Source organism: Phascolarctos cinereus, unplaced genomic scaffold (genome assembly GCF_003287225.1).
Source record: "Phascolarctos cinereus isolate Bilbo 61053 unplaced genomic scaffold, phaCin_HiC Scaffold_9;HRSCAF=440, whole genome shotgun sequence".
Lineage (NCBI taxonomy): Eukaryota > Metazoa > Chordata > Mammalia > Diprotodontia > Phascolarctidae > Phascolarctos > Phascolarctos cinereus.
This window is the reverse complement of record NW_027556402.1, coordinates 200,793,216-200,816,105: the sequence shown is the minus strand read 5'-3', so window position 1 is coordinate 200,816,105 and position 22,890 is coordinate 200,793,216. Positions and strand designations below refer to the sequence as shown.

At 39.9% G+C, this 22,890-nt stretch overlaps 1 protein-coding gene across 1 annotated transcript in view; it reads left to right on the top strand.

Moving 5' to 3' along the window:
• The window catches only part of UVSSA (UV stimulated scaffold protein A), a 101,895-nt gene that overhangs the window by 38,739 nt on the left and 40,266 nt on the right, over nucleotides 1-22,890 (top strand). Inside the window, exon 8 of the mRNA XM_020992249.2 lies at nucleotides 13,432-13,546. Within this exon, the coding sequence (XP_020847908.1) occupies nucleotides 13,432-13,546 (115 nt within the window). The remainder of the gene's footprint in view (nucleotides 1-13,431; nucleotides 13,547-22,890) is intronic.

Sequence of the window (22,890 nt, the reverse complement as noted above, 5' to 3'; positions counted from 1 at the left end):
CAGGATGCATAGGAGAAGGGAGAGGCAACATATAATCAGTTGGTCCTATATACAGTATTAATAAGTCAGGTGTGCACAGCTCAGAGAATGCCTGTATATGTTTTCTAGGCTAGGAATATTCTGATATGATTTTAAAGTTAATGAATACCAGTGTTAGATTATTACTAACAATCCCTCAGATTTGCTTTCTTTTGATTACCCTAGTGAAATACACAGGATAGTAGTCTTTGCAGGAATGGCCTGTTAGACTGTGGAGGCAGCACCTTTTCTCCTCGTCAGTTAATTTATATTTCCGAAAGAAGGCTCTCTCCTGTTCTTTTAGTTATGATACATCCTGCAACTTCTGCAGAATAATGCATCATGTTGTCCCTTTTAAGTATTTTTCTTTTCTGGGAAACCAATAGCTTTAGAAAACCAGGCCAACGAAGACAAGACATTGTGGGCTGTCAATAAATTACTTATATATTTAGGTTTAAACATATGTCAGTCAGTTAACTGTTTCCTTTTTTTGAAACAATATTATCCATTTCTTTCTGGCTTAGGCTCTTATTACATTGAAATTATATGTAATCATATATAATTCAGTTATAAATTAATTGGTAATGGAGATGAATAAAATCTTAGTCAATGTGCAGGTAAAGAAGAATCTGAAATTCTAATATTTTTCCTAGCCTATTTCTAAATCCTTTTTGTCTTTTTAATACTACCTACACTGCTAATAAAAGATAACCCCCCCACCACTTGTGAGGAATGCTTGGGGCATGGGGCATGGAGTTCATATTCAGGGAGGGGTTAGATTAGAGGGTTTTGGAAGTCTCTTCCAGTTTTGAGATTGAACTTTCACATTTTCTCACCAACACAAAATCTGCCAAAAATCTAACTAAAAGGTAAAAGGAAGAACATAGTATTTCTTTTTCACCTGCTTGCCTGCTGTTTCATATATCCTGATGGATTAGTTATTGAATGTGACATGATTCATCTTCATTTTAAGCAAATTTTTGGGACATGCTAACTTACCTCTCTGGTTAAAGAAATTGTGTTAGCACAGTTTTCTGAGTGTAGTGCACTGAGGTTGAGGCTACTTATACAGGAGGGAATTGGTGTGACTGCAAGGTGTGATCAGTGGCTCATCAAGATGACTCTTTAAGTAAGGAGATGGGCATCCTTAGTACTCCCGTAACTCTGTAGATGGCTCATGGCAAATTGGAACAGCCAGAGCTGCTCATTCAATGAACAGTTAGATCTGGTGTGCTTAGTTCCCTCTTCCCCTTTAAACCCAGGGCCTTAGTGACTTACATAGATTAACACAGAGAGAGAGGCCACTTATTTTGAGTTATTAGTTTTAGAATTTGTCAAGAGAGATTGAAATGATGTGTTACAGCATTTAGTTAGAAAATGGTTTCATGGTCTTTGAGTGCTCCTTGGTCAAAGTTGTCTGTCAGGTTGGACTTATTTTGATTTGGTTGGTACTAGAACTAATAGTTAGTGGGAAAAGCTCCCCTCCTCTGTCATATAAGTGACTCTTTTCCAGATGCTTTCTGACAAGCTGATAAAAATAGGAACTGGATCTGAAATCCAAGCAATTTTGCTCAGGTTAGCTCTTATAGACCTGAGAGATAGAAGGAGAACAAATGTGTAGGTTGAGGGAATTCACATAGTTGGTTGGAAATTCCAACTGTAGGTGAGTGTGCCACATTTTATCTTGTGACTTGGGTATAGCTTGTATTGTGACAGAGAGTGGTGGTAAATGATGGAGTCCTGCCTTGTAGCCTAGGGGGAAGCTGTTTAAGTAGAAAAAGATCTGGACCAGATAATACTCAAGCATCTGTAATGGTGTGTACAGAGGGCAGATGTGGGCTAATGTTAATGAATGTTGATGTTAATTATAGCTGTTTTAATTAAAAATTATGAATGAGTTCTTGACTAATTTTCAAATAAAATTTACAGAGTGGTTTAAGTCATTTGCTCAAGTGTTTCCTCATTTAACAGGGGATCAGCGTCGTTAACTCTGTAGAACAGACTTAGCTTTAAACATTAATTTGATAATGTGTAATTTAAATGTTTTAAAACTTTTGACAAATATGTAAAAGACTACAACAACTTGTATATTATGGTTACCAAAAAATAATTCAAGACTGAGGAGAAAAAAAATTGTACATTTTTTGTTCATTATATTATTTTAGAGCACATGTGCATTTGTGAACGTGTCCTTTTATTTCGAGGATGATATAGATGGGAACAAATGAGATTTTACTCTGTGTCTGTATTTCTTCTTTTCCATTGGCATTAGTTCTTAGGTAATAGCCTTTCTTTTTTGTTGTGGTTCAATTTGTTAGAGAGATATATAGTTCAGTTTACTTATTTTTTGCTGTGTGTTCTTTAATAATCGCCTTAAGGCATATAATCGTAGCATGTGGGAGCTGGTAGGGACCTTAGAGATCATCTGATTCAACCCCTTTACTTTACAGATGGGGAAAATGCACCCAGGGAGAGCAAGTCCTTTTGAGAGTATGCAGGTATGTGGCATAAATAAACAAATAGGGATCCTAACTTAGTCTTGGCCAAATAATTTGCCATTTCAACTTTGAAAGAGGTGTAATCCATGCTTGTTCTCTCAGTTAAAATGATAATATTCCTTTGAAAACTTATAAATCACCACTTGCTTAATTATGCAGTTATGGTTACCAATTAGTTTATGTTGTGCAATTAGTAATAGTTGAATATTCTTATAATCAATAAGTTAGAAAAATTCATTTTAAGCATCAGTCCATTTTTATAGTAGCAGTAATAGTTTTTTTGAACTTTAAAATGATTTTACTTAATTGGAAAAGAGTACCAAATGTGGGGTTGATGAAGCAGCAACAAATTTAGCAGTGGAAATATATTAACTCATTCATAGAAGTAGGAACTAATCCATTTGAAATCAATATGTATTTTTGCCTTTTTATTGGCCCTTTGTCCTCTCTCTAGACCAGTGATGGTAAGAAAATGAAATATGGGATAAAGGAAGAAGAGAACAGAGAGTGTTGTGTTTAAAAATGTTTTCCCTGCTAAATGTATTCCACCACGTGTGGTGTGGGCCAGTTAGTAGATGGGACAAGTTGGCAACCTATTCACTGGGATAATCTTACAGGATGACTTGGATAAGTGAGACCACAGTTTTACTGCTACTGAAATTTAGTTAGAATAACAACAACAACAAGAAAGAACATTTATTAAGTACCTACTATGTGCAAGGTTGGAGCAATTAGGTGGTGGAGTGCCAGGCCTAGAGTCAGGAAGACTCATCTTTATGAGTTCAACTCTGGCCTCAGACACTTAGGAACTGTGTGATCCTGGGCAAGTCATTTAACCCTGTTTGCCTTAGTTTCCTCATCTGTAAAATGAGCTGAAGAAGGAAATGGCAAACCTCTCCAGGATCTCTGCCAAGAAAACCCTAAACGGGGTCATGAAGAGTTGGGCATGACTGAAATAACTGAACAACAGACAACATGTGAAAGGTATTGAGTTAGGGTCTAAGAAAAAAGTTTTTGAAGGTGTGGTTGTATTCTACCTGGCTTTCTATAGTGAAAAAGTCCAAGAAAAGGAAATATTAGGATAAAATGAAATATAACACCTTTACGCTTATCTCTCTCTCTCTCTCTCTCTCTCTCTCTCTCATTTTTTGGCTTGTATCATACATTTCTGGGTATTGTTTTTTAACTTTTCATGTATATTTTTTGTCAGCCCTACAAAATTGTAGGCTCTTGGGCCCATGCTTCATATTCCCTTTAGTACCTAGCACGGTACCTAGGACAGTACCTTGCACAAAGGAGCAGCCCAATGTATTGGAGATAAATCTGGGCTGGGAGTTGTCAGATAGATTCAAATCTTGGCTCCAACCCTCTCCCACCATGTAGCTACAAGCAAGTTGTCTGTTCTGGTCCTTGGTTTCCTTATTGTAAAACTAAGATGACAGTTTTCCTGTTACCAAACTTCCAGAATTTTATAAGTAAAGTGATTTGTAGATATTCAAAGCTGTATGTAAATCCAAGGGACTAGAGTTCTTATTATTGATGGACATTAGATAAATGACAGACTGAACAAAGGAAGGTTAAGGACCAGAGAAAATAACTATTAAAATCACAAAGTTAAAAATAAATCCATTGAGTCGTACGCCCACTAGCTCTTGAGTGTTAGTGTTGATTATTCTTGCTAAGTGCCGTTTTATTTGAAGAACATCCTTATCATCATCAAAATCAAAAAGCCTGCATTAAGCACTTGCAATGACACGCTTGGCAGTGGTTTTATTCATGTGAGCAGGTGTGTTTGATAAGACACACTGATGCAAGACAGCCAGCCCCTTCCCACAATACATGTGTGCAAATATCTTCAATGTAAAATTTTCATTTAAAATAATTTAGCAGCATGAACCCAAGTCCCTAGACATTGGTTTCTTTTTTTTCCTGTACACTGAACAACATAACCCAAAGTTAGCTGACTGTGGGGAGCTGTAACACTTGGAGGGAGGTGAATAAGAGTTATTAGATTTTGAGATCTTAGGTTGCTCTAACTAAGAAACTATTACACACTCCATTGAATATGATGTTAGTTTTATGTAAAGTTCAACTAACCCAAGTGATAACTTGGCCTATTTTTCTAATGTACCACTGCTTTTAGGCCGTTCAGTGTTCAGCAGTAACTAGTTCTGTGGCCACTACACAAGACACACTTTGTAAGCAAATTACATAGCAAAATAAACTGTATTTCCTACATAGAACTTACAATATTGTGCTAATTTGTGTTTATAAAACTAGATAACAGATCAACTGACTTGTAATAGCCCATATTTATGTAGTATTTTCTTATCCATTATCTCATTTAGTTCTCACCGTAACCCTGGGAGGTAAATAGGGCAAGTATTCTTCTCCCCATTTTACAGATGAGGAAACTGTTCTTATAGCAAGGGTGTGGCTGGAGTGGCCCTCATACCCAGGCTTTCCAATGCTGAGCCCAGTGGACTTTATACTTTGCCAAATTGCTTCATCGTGTGTAAGGCTGTGTCTCTATAGACCTACCAGAATGACTCTTGTAACTGGACTAAAGTCTTCTTTGGACACCTCAGTGTAGGTGGAAGGTAACCCTGGAGTCTCAGACTCTGCAACATACTGTATGTCTCTAACCTGAAGATCAGTGTAGCTAAGGGTGATGTCATTCATCCCCTGGCGCCTGGCCACCAGGGGATGGATTTTTTTTTTTTAACCACAGCAGTCATAGGCTACTCAGCTTGCAGCATTGCCATTGTATTTACCTGAAAACAGAAAGGGTTAATGTATGTAGCTACATTTAGCCTTTCTGGGTATTAGCATTGAGCATATAGCCTTGAGATATTGTAAGCGGTGGTGTCAAACTCAAATAGAAATGGATCCTTAGAAGACAACAAATTAACATTATTTATGTTGTGTTATTTTTTAAAATTTAATTTGTTAAACATTTCCCAATTACATTTTAATCTGGTTTGGGCCACACTTGAGTTTGGTGGGTTGTTGGTGAATTTGACAGCTCTGTATGTCATTGGCTCAATATTGTTGTACTTTACTTTAGCTCTAGACCAGAGGATTAATAATAGCAATCAGAAATTTAGAGCTAGAAGAAATATACCATCTAGTTCAGGGGTTCTTAACCCTTTTTTGTGTCCTCTACCTATTTAGAAGTCTAGTGAAACCTGTGGACTCCTCAGACTGTGTTGTTTTGTTTTTGGAGCTTGGATCTTCTTCTCTTGCCCAGGCTAGAAGTGCAGGGGCTACTCATAGGCTTACTTCCATTCTAATAGGCGTGAGAGCTATGACCTCATTTTCTGACCTGGACCAGTCTGCCCTTCTTTAGGCAACCTGATGATTTCCTTTTCCTGAAGGCTGACTATATTAATAACAAACTTCATGCAGAAACCTGATAGGCTTAGCCCATTGTAGCTCAAAACTCCCGAGCTCAAGAGATCCTGCCAGCCTCAGGGCTGTTAGCTTGGATTACAGTCTGGCCCCAGAATAATGTATTTAAAAATGAATTGTAAATTGATGGAAGTGCTAAATTTTAGCTAAAGATGAGTGAAAATAAAGATGTAATTTTTTTCCCGTCCAAGTTCATAGACTTCCTGAAATCTATCCACAGGACCCCTTGGGGGTCCATGGACCCCAGGTTAAGAACCCATACTGTAATTCAGCACCCTTGTTTTTCAGATAAAGAAGTTGAGGTCCATGTAGATGAAAGGACTTACCCATGCTCGCAGCTACTAAATAGCAAAACAGAGATTTGAACCCAAATCTTCAGCCCTTTCTACTGTATTTCCTTTTAATTCTATTCAATTTAACAAGCTTAGACTGTGAAGTACTAACTGCAGGGCACCTGCTAGGTCCCTGCCTATCAGCTGCTTTTGGAAATAGCCTCCTAACATCTGGGCAATAGGAAGTTGTACAAAAGGGAGGTTCTAGAATATTGCTATAGTGTCCTCATGTATTTTTTTGTTGAAATAATGCAAATGAGAAAGGTTTTTTACCTAGGCAGATAAAAAAGACCCTTTTGCCGTATGATATAAATTACATAATCATGCATCATCCAGTCTTGCTTTTTGTTAAAAATCTTGTTTCTAGTTTAGCTTGGAATAGTATCATCTTTTTGAAAGGGGGGAAAAAAACTATTGCCACCTGTAATCTTAAAAAATTTCAATATTAAGATAGAAATCTTTTTTTCCCACTCTGTTTAGAGTATGTAAACCGAGAAGGTATTTTTCTGTAAAATGCATCTCTTTCTAGGTTTTTGTTTTGAAAGATTTGTACTCAGGTAATGTAAATATATGATTGGATTTATGAAGCTCAAGCTATGCTCATTTAAAAAGACCTGACTGCAATTCCATGCATATTTTTATTTTATACAAAATATCTTCACCCAACAGCCAGCTGCCTCTTTAAATGGGTTCCCCTGTGCTAAGTATTATGGTCCCTTGGCCAAAATCTTCTGTCCTCTAGGAAAAAAAAAATGTTTAGTTGGCTCTGAATAGATGCACATGAGATATTGGCATGGTGGAATAATTTGCAAGATCTTCCAGGGAGGGTATTAGCATATAAATAGCAGATGCAATGGCGACCATCACAGCTGAGTACATTTAATTTTTAGTTTATAAGATAGAATGGGTTTTTAAATGCATAGCCATCAAGCCGGCTGAAAGACAAATGAAGTTTAGAGTTCACTTGTCTGAGGATGCCTTACATCATTTTTTTTTAAAAAAGGGAAACAGACACACATAAAACTGAACAAAAGTGATTTCTTGGGTGAAAAGTAATTGAGATTGCGAAGCAAGTTAATTAGACCGTACAAAATTTATTTAATGGTCCAGCTGTAGTTTCCAGCCAGCGGGAGGCTCCAGTCAGTAGATATGGCTTCCTTCTGTACTGCCTCTGCTCCTTCTCTCTCTTTCCCTCTCAAATAATTAGCGTTCTCACTGCATCGAGTTCTGTAAACTGATTGCATTGTATATTTTCGCAGCTTTATTGCTTGTTTAATTATGATTGCAGGGGCTCATTTTTCTAAATCCTTTTAACTGTGGGTAAGAATCAATTTGTATAAAACCAGGGCAAGAAGCAAGGACACTTCTTCATCTCTCCCTTGTGAGTTAGGTCTGTGTGCGGCCCTGTTTGTGCTTGTGTTGGTGCCGCGTTAATTTTGGGTGAGTGAGAGCCGTCGCCATTAATTGTGTGCTTGACTTTAATGAGATGCCGTCACTCTGGGCTCCACTCAAACACTTAAAATTTAAAAAAAAAAAAAAGAAAAAAGAAAAAGGAGGAGGAGGAAATCCCATCACAATTGTGTGCTCTGTCGTGCGTGGTTCCTGTTTTACTAACAGACATTAGGAGGGGAAGCGTTTGATTGGCCAGCAAAGGCTTCTGTCAGCACTTCTTGGGTGTGCCCTCAAAGATCCCTGCCACACCTACCTGTTCCTGAGTATTCCTCTGCCATCCTCATTCTTCCCCAGAAATGACAGTGCAGACTGAAATATGAATGATTTCATTTTCTTCAAACACATATTTTTGAAAGGGGAGTGGGGAGGAGGGAGGATAGAGTGAGGGAAAGACTGTTGCTGTTTTGTTTTTAAAAGAGTTTTATTTATTCATCTTTTGGAATCATGATTTGAGAACTCAGCTCTCAGGTGAGTTGAAAGCAGTCTGCTCTTGGGGAAACTGCTCTTCAGAAGACTTAATTCTTAGAAGGTTGTTCTGAAGGTCATTTCCATCAGACACAGGGTTTCTCTTTTGGCCCATCTGGCCAAGGTCTTCTTCTGGAAGTGTGCCCTGTGTATCAGTTCTGGGTGTTTTTTAATGAAGTTTCTGCTTGGTTCATATCACTCCTCACCAGTGTCCTCAACTAGATTTGAGACTCAAAAAGAAGACTTCCAATCGTATAACAACTTTTTCAGGTATGGTGAAAAAACAACTGGACTTTTAGTCGGGACACCTGGCTTCAAATGTTGGCCCTGCCACTTGCTAGCTGAGTGACTCCAGAGAGTTCCTTTCACTTCTGTGGGCCTCAGTTTCCCTATCTGTAAAGTGAAGAGTTTGGATTAAGATCTCTATAAACCCTTTTAAATGCTATTAATCAACAGTTCTCAAATTTTTTGGTTTTAGGACTTCTTTACACTCTTAAAAATTATTGAGGACCCCAAAGAGTTTTGTTTATGTGGGTTTCATCTATCAATATTTGCCATACTGGAAGTTGAAACTGATATTTAAAAATGTTTATTAATTCATTTAAAACAATAGTGATAAGCTAATTACATGTTAACATAAATAACATTTAAATGGAAAACAACCATTTTCCAAAAACAAAAATTTAGTGAGAAGAGTGACATTGCTTTACATATTTTTGCAAATCTCTTTAATGTCTGGCTATGTCTCGATTCTCATATCTACTTCTGCATTCATTCTGTTGTGATAGGTTGTTTTGGTTGATGTATGTGAAGAAAATCTGACCTTACACAGATTTGTAGTTGGAAAAGAGAGAAATATTTTAATAGGTAAATAATGTCTTAGTATTTTTATGAAAATAGTTTTGACCTTGAGGATTCCATGACAGAGTCTCAAGGACCTTCAGGAGTCCTCAGACCATACTTTGAGAACCATTACTCTAAATCATGTGATCCTCTTGAGCCATTTATTTGTTGCCTTAAGAATAAAATGTTTAAAAATGGTCAAGTGGAGATTTTTTACTGATTCACTTCCATTCCATCTCTCCAAAGGGTCTCCATTATCCCACATTGCCTCTCTGGGTTGCAAAGTTCATATAGTATTTTTAGTTTGCATGGCAATGAGAGGTCAAGACTCACCATTGAGTTCTCATTCACTACTGTTGTTAACAAAGATAATAGCCACCTTTCCTTGAGTTATAATTTTATTGTATTTTATATGAAAGCATAACTTATGTATTACAGTTGTATGGTAAGGTTAGATATTTAGCTTGAGAAAGATAAAATTTATAATTTGACTCTTTGGAACAGAAGTAGTGAACACTCTTAATTCCAAATTTATTTAGATGGAATACATTGCCTTACTTTTAACTTGTTAAAAAAAATGAAGGTGAAAAAATGTGTGTTTAACTCTGGAGGAAGAGCATAAGAGGCTAGCTGAGTTCCTAAACAAATATCCTTTTAGGAGAAGTGGAATTGTTTTGCTATAGAAAAGATAATCAGTTGTGCTTTTGTATTTTTAAAAAAATGACTTAATGAACATACTTATTTGTAGACATCTGGGCTTGGGAGCCCAGCCTCATCATTTTTAATTTCAGAACAAAAAGGAGGCCCAGATTTCTGATTTAGCCGCCCAAATAAACATTTTCAATGAGGAAAAGAAGGCTTAATTCCTACTAGTTAGCTAAGCAGTTAAATATTTTCCAGAAAATAGAAATTTAATCAAAGTCCCCAGTGAAATTCAAGGGTACAAACAATAAGCATAATATTTTATGAAAATGACCCCCATATTTAAAATCTGGCATTATATGTTATGCATTGTAGCACCAAGTCCACATCTACCTTTTAGAAAATTAAAACACATAAATTCTGTTTAGTGTTTGATATGCACTGCACTAGCTGGGAGCCATAATGCCCCTAAAACCTTGGGTTGCTTTTCACCTTTCATAAATTCCTGGGTAGATTCTATACAAAAAATAATTTTCAGCTCCGTGGCTCATTGTTATTCAGACTTGATTGATCGTCGTCATTTACTCAGTGAGGAAGTTAAGTGCTCCTGTCATTTCCGAAGAGTATAATTGGGACGTTTCACAGGTCAGCGGTAGTGACAGGTTTCTCTTTTGATTAGTGTTAGACTGATAACAAAAATTACAGTTTCCAATGATTAATGTTTCCTCTAGCCCCTAAATGCACAGCTCACAGATTGGACCTAAACAAAGTGAATTTGCATCTGATTAGGCCTTTCCTCAGGAGAGATTTTCATAGGCTTAGGAGTGTCTTAGACAGGTATACCCTGGGCATTCAGTATCCCTGCCAGGCTGAATGCTGGAGCTAACATACCAGTCTGGGGATGCTCTCATTATGTGAAATTAGCATGCTAATAATGTGTCTTAAATTCAGTCCTAGCTGTGAGGCTAGACTCTGAGAACTAAGGAAGGATGGCCTAAAGTTGTGGATACCATTGAACTTAGGCTAGTTTGTGTGGTTATTGGAACACTTGTGGCTTGGGCTTCATTGATCTGTACTCTTCCAATAGAAAAAAGGGAGCTCAAATCTCTGAGCATCCTGAGATGCCTCTCATTATCATCTTCCAGAGAAGCTTGAGTAGAGCTTTTATTTGGGAAACACAACCAAGTTTTTAAAAGCTAGGACCTTTAGTGCATAGCTTTAATAGCTTGCCTTTTAAAAGTATAGGGATACATCAACACTGGGAATGTTTCTCTGTTTTCTTGGTTGGGTTTTTTGGTTTGTTTCTTGGAAATATAAAAATGATGCCGCTATATAGATGGGGGAATTTGTGTTTTTTTTCCCAATTACATTTTTTAAATTTTCTATGGATATTTATGCTTGGGCCAGAAATGCCTGACAAAATGAAGATGGGAATTACCTAAGCTTCGTGATAATGAGACACAGCCGTTGGCTTCCCTCATGCTTTTAATCTCTTGCTCCATAGACTTGACTCACTGAGTTTAAATGATGGAAATCTTTGCAGCCCCATCTGGCTTGGAGCAAAAGCCCCAAATACAGTACTTTGCTTTCCTGGAGTACACTGGGAGCTGTTCTGTATCTGGACTTTGGAAACGGACACTTGTCCTTGGCCAATAATTTGGCAGGTTTTTGATAGTGGTGTGCTATCTGACATTCCTGTTGCCCAAGTGTGGCACCTTGGATAGGTTTTTATCCCATATACTTCAGGCAGAATTGAAGGACTAGTTTCCTTTCTGTGGCCAGGGAGAGATGCTTGTAGTCAGAAGCAAAATATGTAGCTTTCAAATACTTCACACAGCCTGGTGACCCTTTCTTTCTCTCTGTGTAAGGAAGAGGAAAGCAGTGCTTCAGCAGAGGGATTTCAATTTTGAGGCCTATTTATCATAAACAGCAGGGGTGGTTTTAGTCATGGTTGTTGAAGGAATTTACAGTGAAGGGGAAATAGGGGGAATAAAAACCTGTTTGATGTGGACACTCCCCAAACCTTGTGTCTTCTGGGATATTTATTAAAGAGCTCTTTTCTTTCTTCCCGCCCCCCCCCCTTTAAGCAAGTATCTTTCTGGGAGGGGATTCTGTAGAAGGGAATGTTGAATTAACTTTCCACAATTATTGTGTACATCTGTTGATCTCTTTAAAAACAGTAGTAGGTCACAGTGGCAATTGAGAAAACTGCCGCCTGCAGAGCTGGAGAGGGGCTTTGACTCTTGTCCATAAGAACTGCTGATCAAGAAGTGATGCAGTGCTGGTGTAGGTTACTGGGTTAGGAGTTTGGTTTTTTTTCCCCACTCTAGATTTCTATCTTTTTTTTCTTTTTCTTTTAAACTGCAGTATCACAGCCTATGCTGCTGTGACACATGATTAGATTAGTGAATTGAGTTGGTATGACACTGCTGCCGGGGGAAATCATATTCCTCTCCCTCTCCCCTCTTCTTCATATACCCAGTGGTTTATATAGATATCCGTGCTAAAGACCTATTTGGAAAGGAACAGGGACCCTGAAGTCATCATGCTCACCTGGCTTTCGCGTTTGTTCCCTGTGAGGAGTGCCCCTCAGCTTGACTCTCAGTCTGTAGCTTGGTTTTGATTTCCAGAAAAAGAGCAGACAATATAAACACATGCTGATTTCTGTTGCTTTTTAATAAAATGGAGTAAGCAGAATTCTTTCGTTCTGCAGAAAAGGGGGAAAGCAAATTAAATGTGAAACCATCACCATTCTGAGACTTCTGTGGCCTGGGGGACTGGTAGGGTTTCAGGCATTTAGGTAGAATTTGGCCATGAATGTTCCTCATTGACAGGCAGCCAGTTTGGTACTAGCTAGCGTTCACTGGGATTACAGTTTCATTTTGCAAGTTGGTATGGTGACTTAGATGAGTTATTTTTATTTAAAGCTATTCAAAAGGAGAACATTTTAAACTAACGGCCAAGTAATATTAAAATGTATCTAGCAAGGTTAGTGTTGCCTTGGTTTCAAGAAGTGTAGTTTGTTCTTGAATGGTGTATTTGGTATTCATTGTGTACGTGGTTACCACATACTGTATATACTGTACCTGAAAGAAATTAAAAATGTTCGATTTGGCCTGGTTAATGTTTTTTGCAATAATAGGTTTTATAAATTTTTCAAGCCTGAAGAACATGGACTCCTGAGAATTTTCAGCTCCTCTTAAGTTTCATGCTTTTAAGAAAAGAGGGAAGGATTGATAGAGTAAAAATACATTGAAACCAGGCTGAATTTCCTTGCTTTTATCAGCATTAAATCCCCCATTCTTCTGTCCTCTTTCTTTCTGTCCATCAGTTTGTCCTGTGAAACAGTGATTATTTTATACAATCCTGACAGCAAAGACATCAACAAAGAAAGCTGTGGGCTCGCCTGGAAGGCCGGCTCTTGGAGCTGACTGCTATTTTGATAGGCCTGCTTTCTATTTCCTTTTAGACTGGTTTTGGATTGGCAAATGACATATTTTAAGGGAGAATCCTTAAAGCTCACATTTTAGGGAAAGATTTTAAGGATTCAGGATGGTTTGGGAGATAATATTTTGAAATATAGTCCAGCAATGGATAATGACTTGTCCTCCAGTCATAGGGAGAAAACTTGAGTTATAAATGAATTTACTGAGGTGGGGTGTGGTGTTTCATAGATACCCGCCCTCCCCCCTTTTGGTAGAGAAATATTTTCACTTGAAGTGGCCCCAAATGAGTTTTTGTCTGTGCTTATAGTGCGTTTCTTTCCCTAGAGGCGAGCCTTAGATGCCGACTCCGACTCCGATGAAGATGAAGTGGATTTTGTGGAGGTGCCCGAGAAGGAAGGTTATGAGCCCCACATTCCAGACCACCTGCGGAAGGAGTATGGTGAGTTTGCCCAGCTGTGAAAGGCTTTATCCCTCCGTGTTACTGCTGCAGTAAAGTAAATAAACAGCCATTATGAAGTAATAAAGTGATCAGTGGTGTGGGTAATCTCTCTGGCTGCTGGGAGGAAGTCATTACACAGATAGGGGAGCTGTGATTGGGTCTAGATAAACAAATACTTTCGAGGAGAAGCAGCCACCGAGAGCCCAGGCACTTATTTCATTCAGCTGGGCTCTGCCATGGCTCGCTGAGGAAAGCTGCTGGGTGCCTGGGAAACAGAGATATTTATTTGCTCAAAGGGAGAAAAAAGTTTAAGTGTATAAATAGCCAGTGGGTAGAAATCTGGATGATGAGGTCTTGGTGAAACTGGGTAGTATTTTGCACTGCTTGCTGCAATTACAATATCAGCAGCTCAGGTCTTTTTTGGCAGCCGGGCTTCGCCTGCCTGCAAGGTGATGGGGAGTGGTCGCTGGGGCACAGACCAAGTGCTTTGGGGGCTTGTTGCCCATCAGTGACCAGATGGGATTTTGTTCTTACCGCCTTCCCAACCACTAGGGAAAGGTTTGGGGGATTAAACACATTATTGGGCACTAATAAAGCTGACAGGTGAATTAGTGGACCATAAAGAACTGAAATGATAGTTCCATCAAGTACAGCTCCCCCTCTGCCACCCACAGCCTTCCAGAATGCAGCTGATGGATTTATGGAATGAGCGCCCCTTGCTGGGGTACACAGGATGCCTTGTGAGGACACTGCCAATGAGAGATTGGGGTGGTCTGAGCTTCAAGCCCAAACAAAGCCCTGCCTATTGTAAACCGTTCCATCCAGATTCCAGTTTCTGTTCTGTACTAATAATGATGATGATGACAAATTTGTAGCTGATACAGTTTTCTCCTTTGATCCTTTTAATACTTCTACAAGGTAAATGATAGCTAGCATTTACGTAGTGCTTTAAAGTTTGCAGAGCGTTTTACAAATTTGAGCTCATTTTATCCTCATAACAACTCTGGGAGGTAGGTGTTTTTGTTATCCTCATTTTATAGAAGAGGAAACTGAGGCAGATAGGCATTCCCAGGGTCACATAGCTGGTGAGTTCCTGAGGCAAGGTTTCCTGACTGGTTTCCTGACTCCAGGTCCAAAACTCATTCCAGCTGCTCAAATAGTGCAAATATTGTTAGCCCCATTTTATAGATAAGGAAATTGAGGATAAAAGAGGGGAAATGAGTTGTGGCCTGTGCCCTGGATCTCTTCCCCAGCACTTTCTGACTCCACTGAACCAGGCATGCTCCAGCTACACACAAAGTGTGGTTTCCTTAAGTGTTTTGTGGTTCACAGTTATCTTTTCTCTGCTCCCTTCTCCTCGTTTGGGGAATGTAGATTTACCATCAGCTAGGGAACTGGCAGAAACCAGGGGACTGGCAGAGCATAGGGCTACCTGGGCCTTTGATGTTCAGTAAGAAGGGCCTTAGATCTTCTGGGCTGGGGCTGGCTCCTTGTCAGGAGAGGCACAAGTGCCCAGGAGGAAGAGCTGTGTGGCCTGTTCTTCAAAAAAGACATTTCTAGAGCATCAGATGTGTGGTGATGGTGGCTAGAAGAGCTGTGGGACTTTGGGCAAGTATGTCCCTTTCACTCTCTGAGCCTCATTTCCTTCCTTTGTAAAATGAGGTTGGACTAGGTGGCCTCTAATGTTCTTTCCAGTGTTGATGTTTTGTGGTTTTGAGAGTCCACTAATAGAGATTTGTTTTCAACATTTTCAACCAAGTGAGAAGAGTTTTAACAAACAACTAACCCCTCCCTCCCCTGCTTCAAAGTCTAATAGGATATCACTGAAAATGTACCATGATGTCCTGCTCAGTATATTATTATCATTAGTACTCCAGTCTCTTGATGTTCAGGGAAAATAATTTAGCTTCTGCACTAACCAAAAGAACAGCTCTTTTCAGTTAAAAGGATAAAAATAAGGTGCTCTGTATTTGAAAGTTAATCAGGTCTGTCCCCTCTGAGGGCTGTGGCTTCCCAGCCCAAAACCTTTTTTGTTTCAGAGCTCATTTTATTATCCAAAATTATTTAGATTCTCTGTGTTCTACTTTGAAGCTTAATGTTCACAGAGGGTTCAACATGTTTTGTATGTTGGTTTTCCCAGTAGTCCTTTGTTTCTAGGGCATTATGCCCCAGGTGATGAACCTTTATCATAGATACGGATGGAGAGTGACTTGAGTTCTCGCCCAGATTGTTGAACTTTGAGAGGCCCTGTTAATGGAAGGTCACAGGACTTGGGGCTGGGAGGCCTGGGCTCCACCCTCAGCTACCAGGCAAATCATTTCACGCCTTGGAGCCTCGGTAAAATGGGGATTAAGATGCTCTCACTATCTGTCTCTCAGGGCTGTTGGATCAAATTCGTGTATCTAAAACACTTTATAATGGCAAAACGCTATATAAATGTCAACTGAGATGATCATAATTACATGAGCCCTAAATTAATTTCTGATTTTCAAAAACTTAAAGAGTATAAAGTGGTGTGATTAAATCGATGGATGCTTCTAATTACGACATCTGTATAGTATTTTGTAGTTTCCAAAGCACTTTCCTCCCAGCAACCCTGTGAAATATGTAGTGAAAGCACTATCATGAGAAAATGACCAGTTCAAGGTCATGGGTTGAGGGCAGTTGGCCTTGGATCTTCTGACCCCAAGGTCTGTGGGTTGTCCACTGTACTATACTTTTTCTGTCTCTACTCCTGGCTCTCTTACATCAGAGTTTCCATGGCAGTAGACTGTACTGACTGATTTGACCAAAATGACTTATAGATTCCTTCCTTCACTGAGTGTGTTGACATAGATTCTTCACTGATTTAGTATTGAATCCTCATTTATAGCCCTTCCTCTTCTCTGCTCTTTGCTCCCAGTTTCTTCCTCTCTCTTTGTTCTTATCCGAAGCATTTTATGGGGATTTCTCAAGTATCTTAAGGAGACTGAAAAGAAAGAAAAGTGCCAGTCTGTTTAACAAAATACATTACATGTTGGATGCTGCTTCTTTTTGTTCATGTGTAGGCCCGAGGAGTCCTTATTCTATCAGAGGGGGCAGCATCCAAGCCGCAGGCCAGACATCTACCATTTTTTGACAGATAGTAGCACAGGACAGACCCAGGGACATTCCCATGTGGTACTATCTGGGCACAGTTGAACCCTGGCCACTGTGTCCTGTTAGGATAGATTCCTTTATCAGCAGGACTTATCCTAGGACCTGATCTCAGCCAGAATTCCCAGCAAGCAGAGTGTGTGCCGTCCTTCAGGGCAGGTTGGGCATTAGCATGAAGCTGAAGTGGTGACTTTACTGCCTCCCCTTTAGTGCCCTTAAAAAAAAATGCAATGTGCTACTACTGTAGCACATTGTAATAATTAGCCACCAAGTTTCATTGGTTTGAGATTTAACTTTTAAAATTAGCATTTAGGAATAGGCATTTTCAGTAGTAAGAAATTTTAATATGACTGGCATTGTTTTTATCTCCATTACCGTTTCACATTTTTTGTATTTTATCATCTGTCTCAATAACTGTAGGCTTAACCCCTTCCCTCCCCATTGAGCAAGTAATCAAATTACTGTTTGTGTTATTATATGATACAGCAACCCATAATACACACTTCTTGAAATTTACAAAGGTTCAGACTCCACAGTTTAATCTGAACACTTCATTTGTTACTTATTCTAGAGAAGCGTGTTGTGGGTTTTTAATTTTTCAAAAAGAAAAAAAATATTTACCTTTGAATTCAAGTTCATGTCACTCTCCTGCTCAGTGGCTCCCTAATGCCTCTATTAAGAAACACAAATTCTTTAGCCAGGCATTCATGGCCTTCCACAATCTTGACTTCAGCTTGCCTTTCCTGTCTTCTTTTGTATCATACCCCTTCACACATTCAGACATTCTAGGTCAAGTAGTCTACTAGGTATATGAATGAATGAAAAACACTCTTTGAATACTTAATATGTGCTAAATGCTGAAGATACAGACAAAATCAAGACAGTCTCTAACCCTCAAGGAGCTTATGGTTTGAGGGGGGAGACAATACATATAGGAGAGTGGTAGCCAGGGGTAGGGAGTTACAGTCTGGGAAGTCATAAAGCTGGTGAGGGGAACAATAGGACCATGTAGGTGATGTTGTATTTTGATTTCAGTTATGAGAGCAAGAGGTAGAAAAGTTGGGGTGGGGGTGAAGGGAGTAGGTGCAGGGTGACATGATGAAAACAACCAGGTAAAAAGAGGTGCATAGGGATAGCTTCTGTATCAGGCTCCAGAATCCCAGGCATTCAGATTAGCCTCCTGGACACAAAAGCTCTCACAGCCTCTTTCCTACTTGTTGCTTGTTGAGAGGCAGCTAGGTAGTGAACTGGATAGATTGGTGGAGTCAGGAAGACACTTGCTATGTGACTCTGGACAAATCATGTCATCTCTGCCTGCCTCAGTTTCCTTATCTTCAAAATGGTGATCATAATAGCACTTAACTTTCAGTGTTGTCATGAAGATAAAATGAGAAGTGCTTTGTAAACCTTAAAGTGCTATATAAATGCTCGCCATTATTACTATTACTATTGTTATTGATTTCTCCATATCTGATTCTTTGACTCCAAGATTAGGCCATCCCCTCCTCTTCAGCTCTCCCTCTCCTCCCTCATGCATCGTTCTTGTCATTTCTGCCTTTCAGAATTCTTCTCTTTCTCAATTATGCTTAGCCCAGTTATAATCTGTGAAGCTTCCACTGATCTTGTATCTGAGAGTCTAGATTTCTTCTTTACTCCTATTACATTCTAACATGTATTATACTTACCTGTGTGTATGTGCTGTGCCCTGGAGTATGTAATGGGGACTCCTAAGGACAAAGGCTATCACATTTTAATCTTTCTATTTCTCAGGATTGAGCACAGTGCCTTGCACATAGTGGGGCATAATAAACGTTTGTTGAATTACATTAACAATGTGAATTTTTGGCATCCCAGGGTTTTAGACCCCTTTTGGAAGAAAAATTTATACCTAAGCATATTTCTAGACCCCAAAAGTCAAACTTAAGTGATGGGTAGGTTAGCAAATAAAAACAAAACCTAAAGCTTTGTTGGTGATATAGGACAAGTCAATTTGAATCTGGATCTCTAAAATGAAATGTAAATTTGTTAAAAGAATTTAGATGATTAGGTAACTCAAGTGTGAAGATATAACCCATTAGGGGTGTCATGCCAAATTAACATTACCAGCCCTTTAATGACCTCTCATTTGTATAATCCCTATTTACCCTTATGCACACCTGGGGTCTGCTGGGACAGCAGGCTATGTCTTTTGCAGGCTCTCATAGCCTTCCTGGAAGAAGATAAAATGTAAACTTGGCATTTTATCTCAGACACACAGAGCCACCATTTAAATGGAGGATGTGTCAGCAAGTTTAAAAGGTAATTAACTAGTAGATGGGGTGACTAGGATAACCACATCAACCCTGGAAAGAAAGAGGTGGTTTATTTATGATTCCAGAAGGCTGACATAACCTCTGGTATTTCCTGAAACATTGCTTTGCTAGAGAGGCTATACAAGAGGAGAAGATAGGTCGGTAGACCAGCATGGCCAGAATGCCATAGTGAAAGAGAGCACTTATGTTAGAATCCGAGGGCCTGGGTCAGGTCCTGATTATGTGACTGATTAGCTCGGTGACCTTGGGACAGGTCACTTGACCTCCCTGGGTCTTACTTTCTTCATCTGTAAAATTAGGGGGTTGGACAAGATGGCATCAGGGTCCCCTTCCAGCTCTAAATCCTTGGCTCTGATGAATTCACACTAGCTTGGTGATGATGGGGCAGGCTCTTCAGAGAGCTGCTTGGAGCATTGGAGAGGGCTTGAAGATTTTTGAGCAGAGGAGTGATGTGAACAGATCTATGCAAAGCAAAGATTTTTATGGCAGTGGAAGGAATGGATTGATTTTTAGAAACAGGCTCTCTGGAACCCTGCAATGAAGAGGAAGATAGTGTGGGATGTGGAAAGAAGAAGCAGAGAGGACAGCCATTGGAAGGGTGGGCACCAAGTTGGGAGGTACAGTGTCATTAGAGGAATGCCAACAAGGCCAGTTTCACTGTCTCGTAGGATGTATAGAGAGGAGTAAAATGGAAGAAGACTGGCAAGGTAGGAAGGGGGTAGTGGTTGTGAAGGACTTTAAAAGCCAGAAGTTTTTCTATTTGATATTAGAAGTATAAGGGAGTCACTAGAGTGGATTGAGTATGGCAGTGACAGGGTTAGATGTTCACTTTGAGGAAGGTCACCCTGGGAGCTGAACAGAGGATGGATTGGAGGGAGGAAGACTTGAGGCATGGAGAGTGGCTACCATTCTATTTCAGTAGTCCAGGTTTGAAGTGATGAAGGCTTGAACCACACTGGTGGCTATGTTGGAGGAGACAATGGGATACATACAAGAGATACTGTGAAGGTAGAAATGATAGGACTTGACAAGATTGTGTATATATGTTGAGAGAGAGTAATGATGCCTAGGTTGTGAGCCTGGCTGATTGGGAGCATGCTGGTACCCTCAGCAGTAAAGATAAGTTCAGAAGGAAGGTTTTGGGGAAAAGGTAATGAGTTCATTATTGGACATATTGGACAGGTTTATGATGTCTATGAGATAACCAGTTTGAGGTGTCCAATAGGCTGTTGAAGATACAAAACTGGAGGTCATGATAGGACTGGATAAATAAATCTGTGAATCATTTGCATAGAGGTGATAATTGAATCCATGGGAGTGGATGGGATCACCAAGTGAAATGGCATAGAGGGAGAAGAGAAGAGAGCCCAGGACAAAGCCTTGGGGGAAACCCACAATTAGTGGCCATGACCTGGGAAGATCTGACAAAGGAGACTGAGAAGGAGTCAGGAGAGAGCAGTGTCCCAAAAACCTAGAGAGGAGAGGGTGATAAACAGTGCCAGCAGCTGTAGAGAGGTCAAAAAGGATGAGAACTGAGAGCTGGAGGGGACCTGAGAGGTCACTTTGTCAACCCCCCCCCATTTTGCATTTGAGAAAACTGGCCCAAAAGAGGAAGTGATTTGTTTGAGGTCACACAAGACCAAGTAGGCAGCAGAGCTGGGATTTAAACCAAGGTTTTTTTAAATTCCAAATCTGGACTTGTTTCTAGTACATCATGTTGCCTAATCAACCAGCCACGGTGATAATAGCTCCATTTCTCCACATTGTTCAAAGTATGATATAAATGTGAAGTATTATTTTTATTATTACTGAGTAGTTTCCTCAAAAATCCTTGTGAAATTACTATTATTTGCATATTACAGAGGAGAAAACTGAGACTTGGAGGGGAAGGGAAGGGGAAATTAACCACAAGAACTACAGAATTTAAAGGATTAGCTTTTAGTTAGTTTAGAACATTCCTTTAAAATTCTGTACATCTCATTTGATAATGAAGCCTATTGACTAAACAGTAAGTGTGCTCAAAGCATTTGATATTTGACAGGGATTCTCAGGCAATTTTTGTAGATAAGATGGAAAGATGTGGGCTTGATGACATTGTAGTGAGGATGACTAGCTGGATCCCAACTCCTGGAAAATTTGAGGTTGAAGCTCCATCCTATTCTGTGTGAGGTCGGAGACAAGCGAAACAGACCTCATCAGCGTTGCTGAATGAAGGCTGCTGACAAGTCCTCAAGGACAAGCCAGGAAGAAGGATGTGTGTTTGCAGCAAACTCTCATTGGTTCTTGTCATTGAGGTTGCTAGGACAGAAACTGATGGCTCTGTCTATTTTGTTCCCCATTGAGCTCTGAAAGCAGTCTAGTGAAAGGGGTCTCTATCTCATTCTTCTGGAGCCCTGTACTCTCACTGCAAGGAAAGGTGTGCGCTAATGGGCCCTGTGCCTTTTCGCTGCCAGCCTACACCGTTCCAGATCTTTGGGCACCAGCCGTGATACTTCATAGACTTTCACAGAATTGCAGAGATGGAGGGGACCCCAGAGAATCTTTTGTCCAACCAGTAGATGAATTTTTAGCCCCTTGTATCCCAACATCCAGCTTTTCCTTAGGGGACCTACTAATTCCGGATCAGCCCATTCCTGTTTCGGTCAGCTCTATTTGTTTGGAATTGTTTCCTCACCTCTAGCCTAAATCTACCTCTACTTGAATCTCGTGTCCGTTGTTCTTACTTCTGTTTCCGAGGGCCAAGAGGAACAAATCTCATTCCTCTTCTGTGTGACACCCTTTCAGATGCTTCAGACCAATGATCATGCTATCCCAAGCATCCTCTTCTTTAGGTTAGCCATCCCCAGTTCTTCAACACCCAAAGATGGCACTATCTCAAGGCCCTTTACCATTGTGATCAGTCTTCTGAACATATTCTAGCTTATTATTGTCCTTCTAGAAATGTCACCCAGAACTGACTAGAGTAGTTTGGTCTGATCTAGACAGAGCATCACAGGATCATGACTGCCCTAGTCCCATGCCCTCTGCCTCTCTCAATGCAGCCTAAGATGGAATTGTTACTTTTGGCCACCATATCACGCTTTTAACTTATATTGAAATTGCAGTCTTAAAAATAAATCAACCTCACAAGTACAAGATGGGGGAAACATGGCTAAATCATAGCTTATTTGGAAAAAATAACCCCTGAGGGTTTTTAGAGAATTCTAAACTCAATATGAGCCAAAAATGTGATAGAATAATCAAAAAAGCCAGTATGATCTTGGGCTTGTTTTAGGGAAGTTGTAGTGTCCAGAATTTGGGATTTGACAGTTCTCCTAGTCAGACTGCCTCTGGAAGATTCTATTTGGCTCTGGGCACCCTGTTTTAGAGAGGATATTGATAGGCTAGAAAGTGTTCAGAGTAAGGCATCCAGGAGGGTGAAGGCCCTTGAGTTTATGCTGTCTCCTTCAACCCCCCCCCCCAGTCAATTGGTTATCAAGGTTTGTTGATTCTCACTCTACCTTCACCTTGCATCCATTTCCTTCACTTCATTCATGCTGTCGCCACCTTAGTTCAGGTCTTTGTCGCTTCTTACCTGGACTATTACAGCAGCCTTCTCCCTGCCTCTACCCTTACCCCTCTGCACCCATGCCCTGCACAGCTATCAAAGTGACTTTTCTAAAGCACAGGCCTGACTATGTTACTCCGTTGCTCCCTAAATTCCAGTGGCTCTCTGGTGACCCAAGATAAAATGCATACTCCTCTATTTGGCATTCATGTCCTCTCACAGTTTCATCCTGTCTTTGCAAACTTATTTAACATGACTTCCATTTTCATATGCCATATTCCACACAAACTAGCCCACTTGCTGTTCTCTGTAAATTATAGTCTTATACCTCATGTCTCCATGCCTTTGCA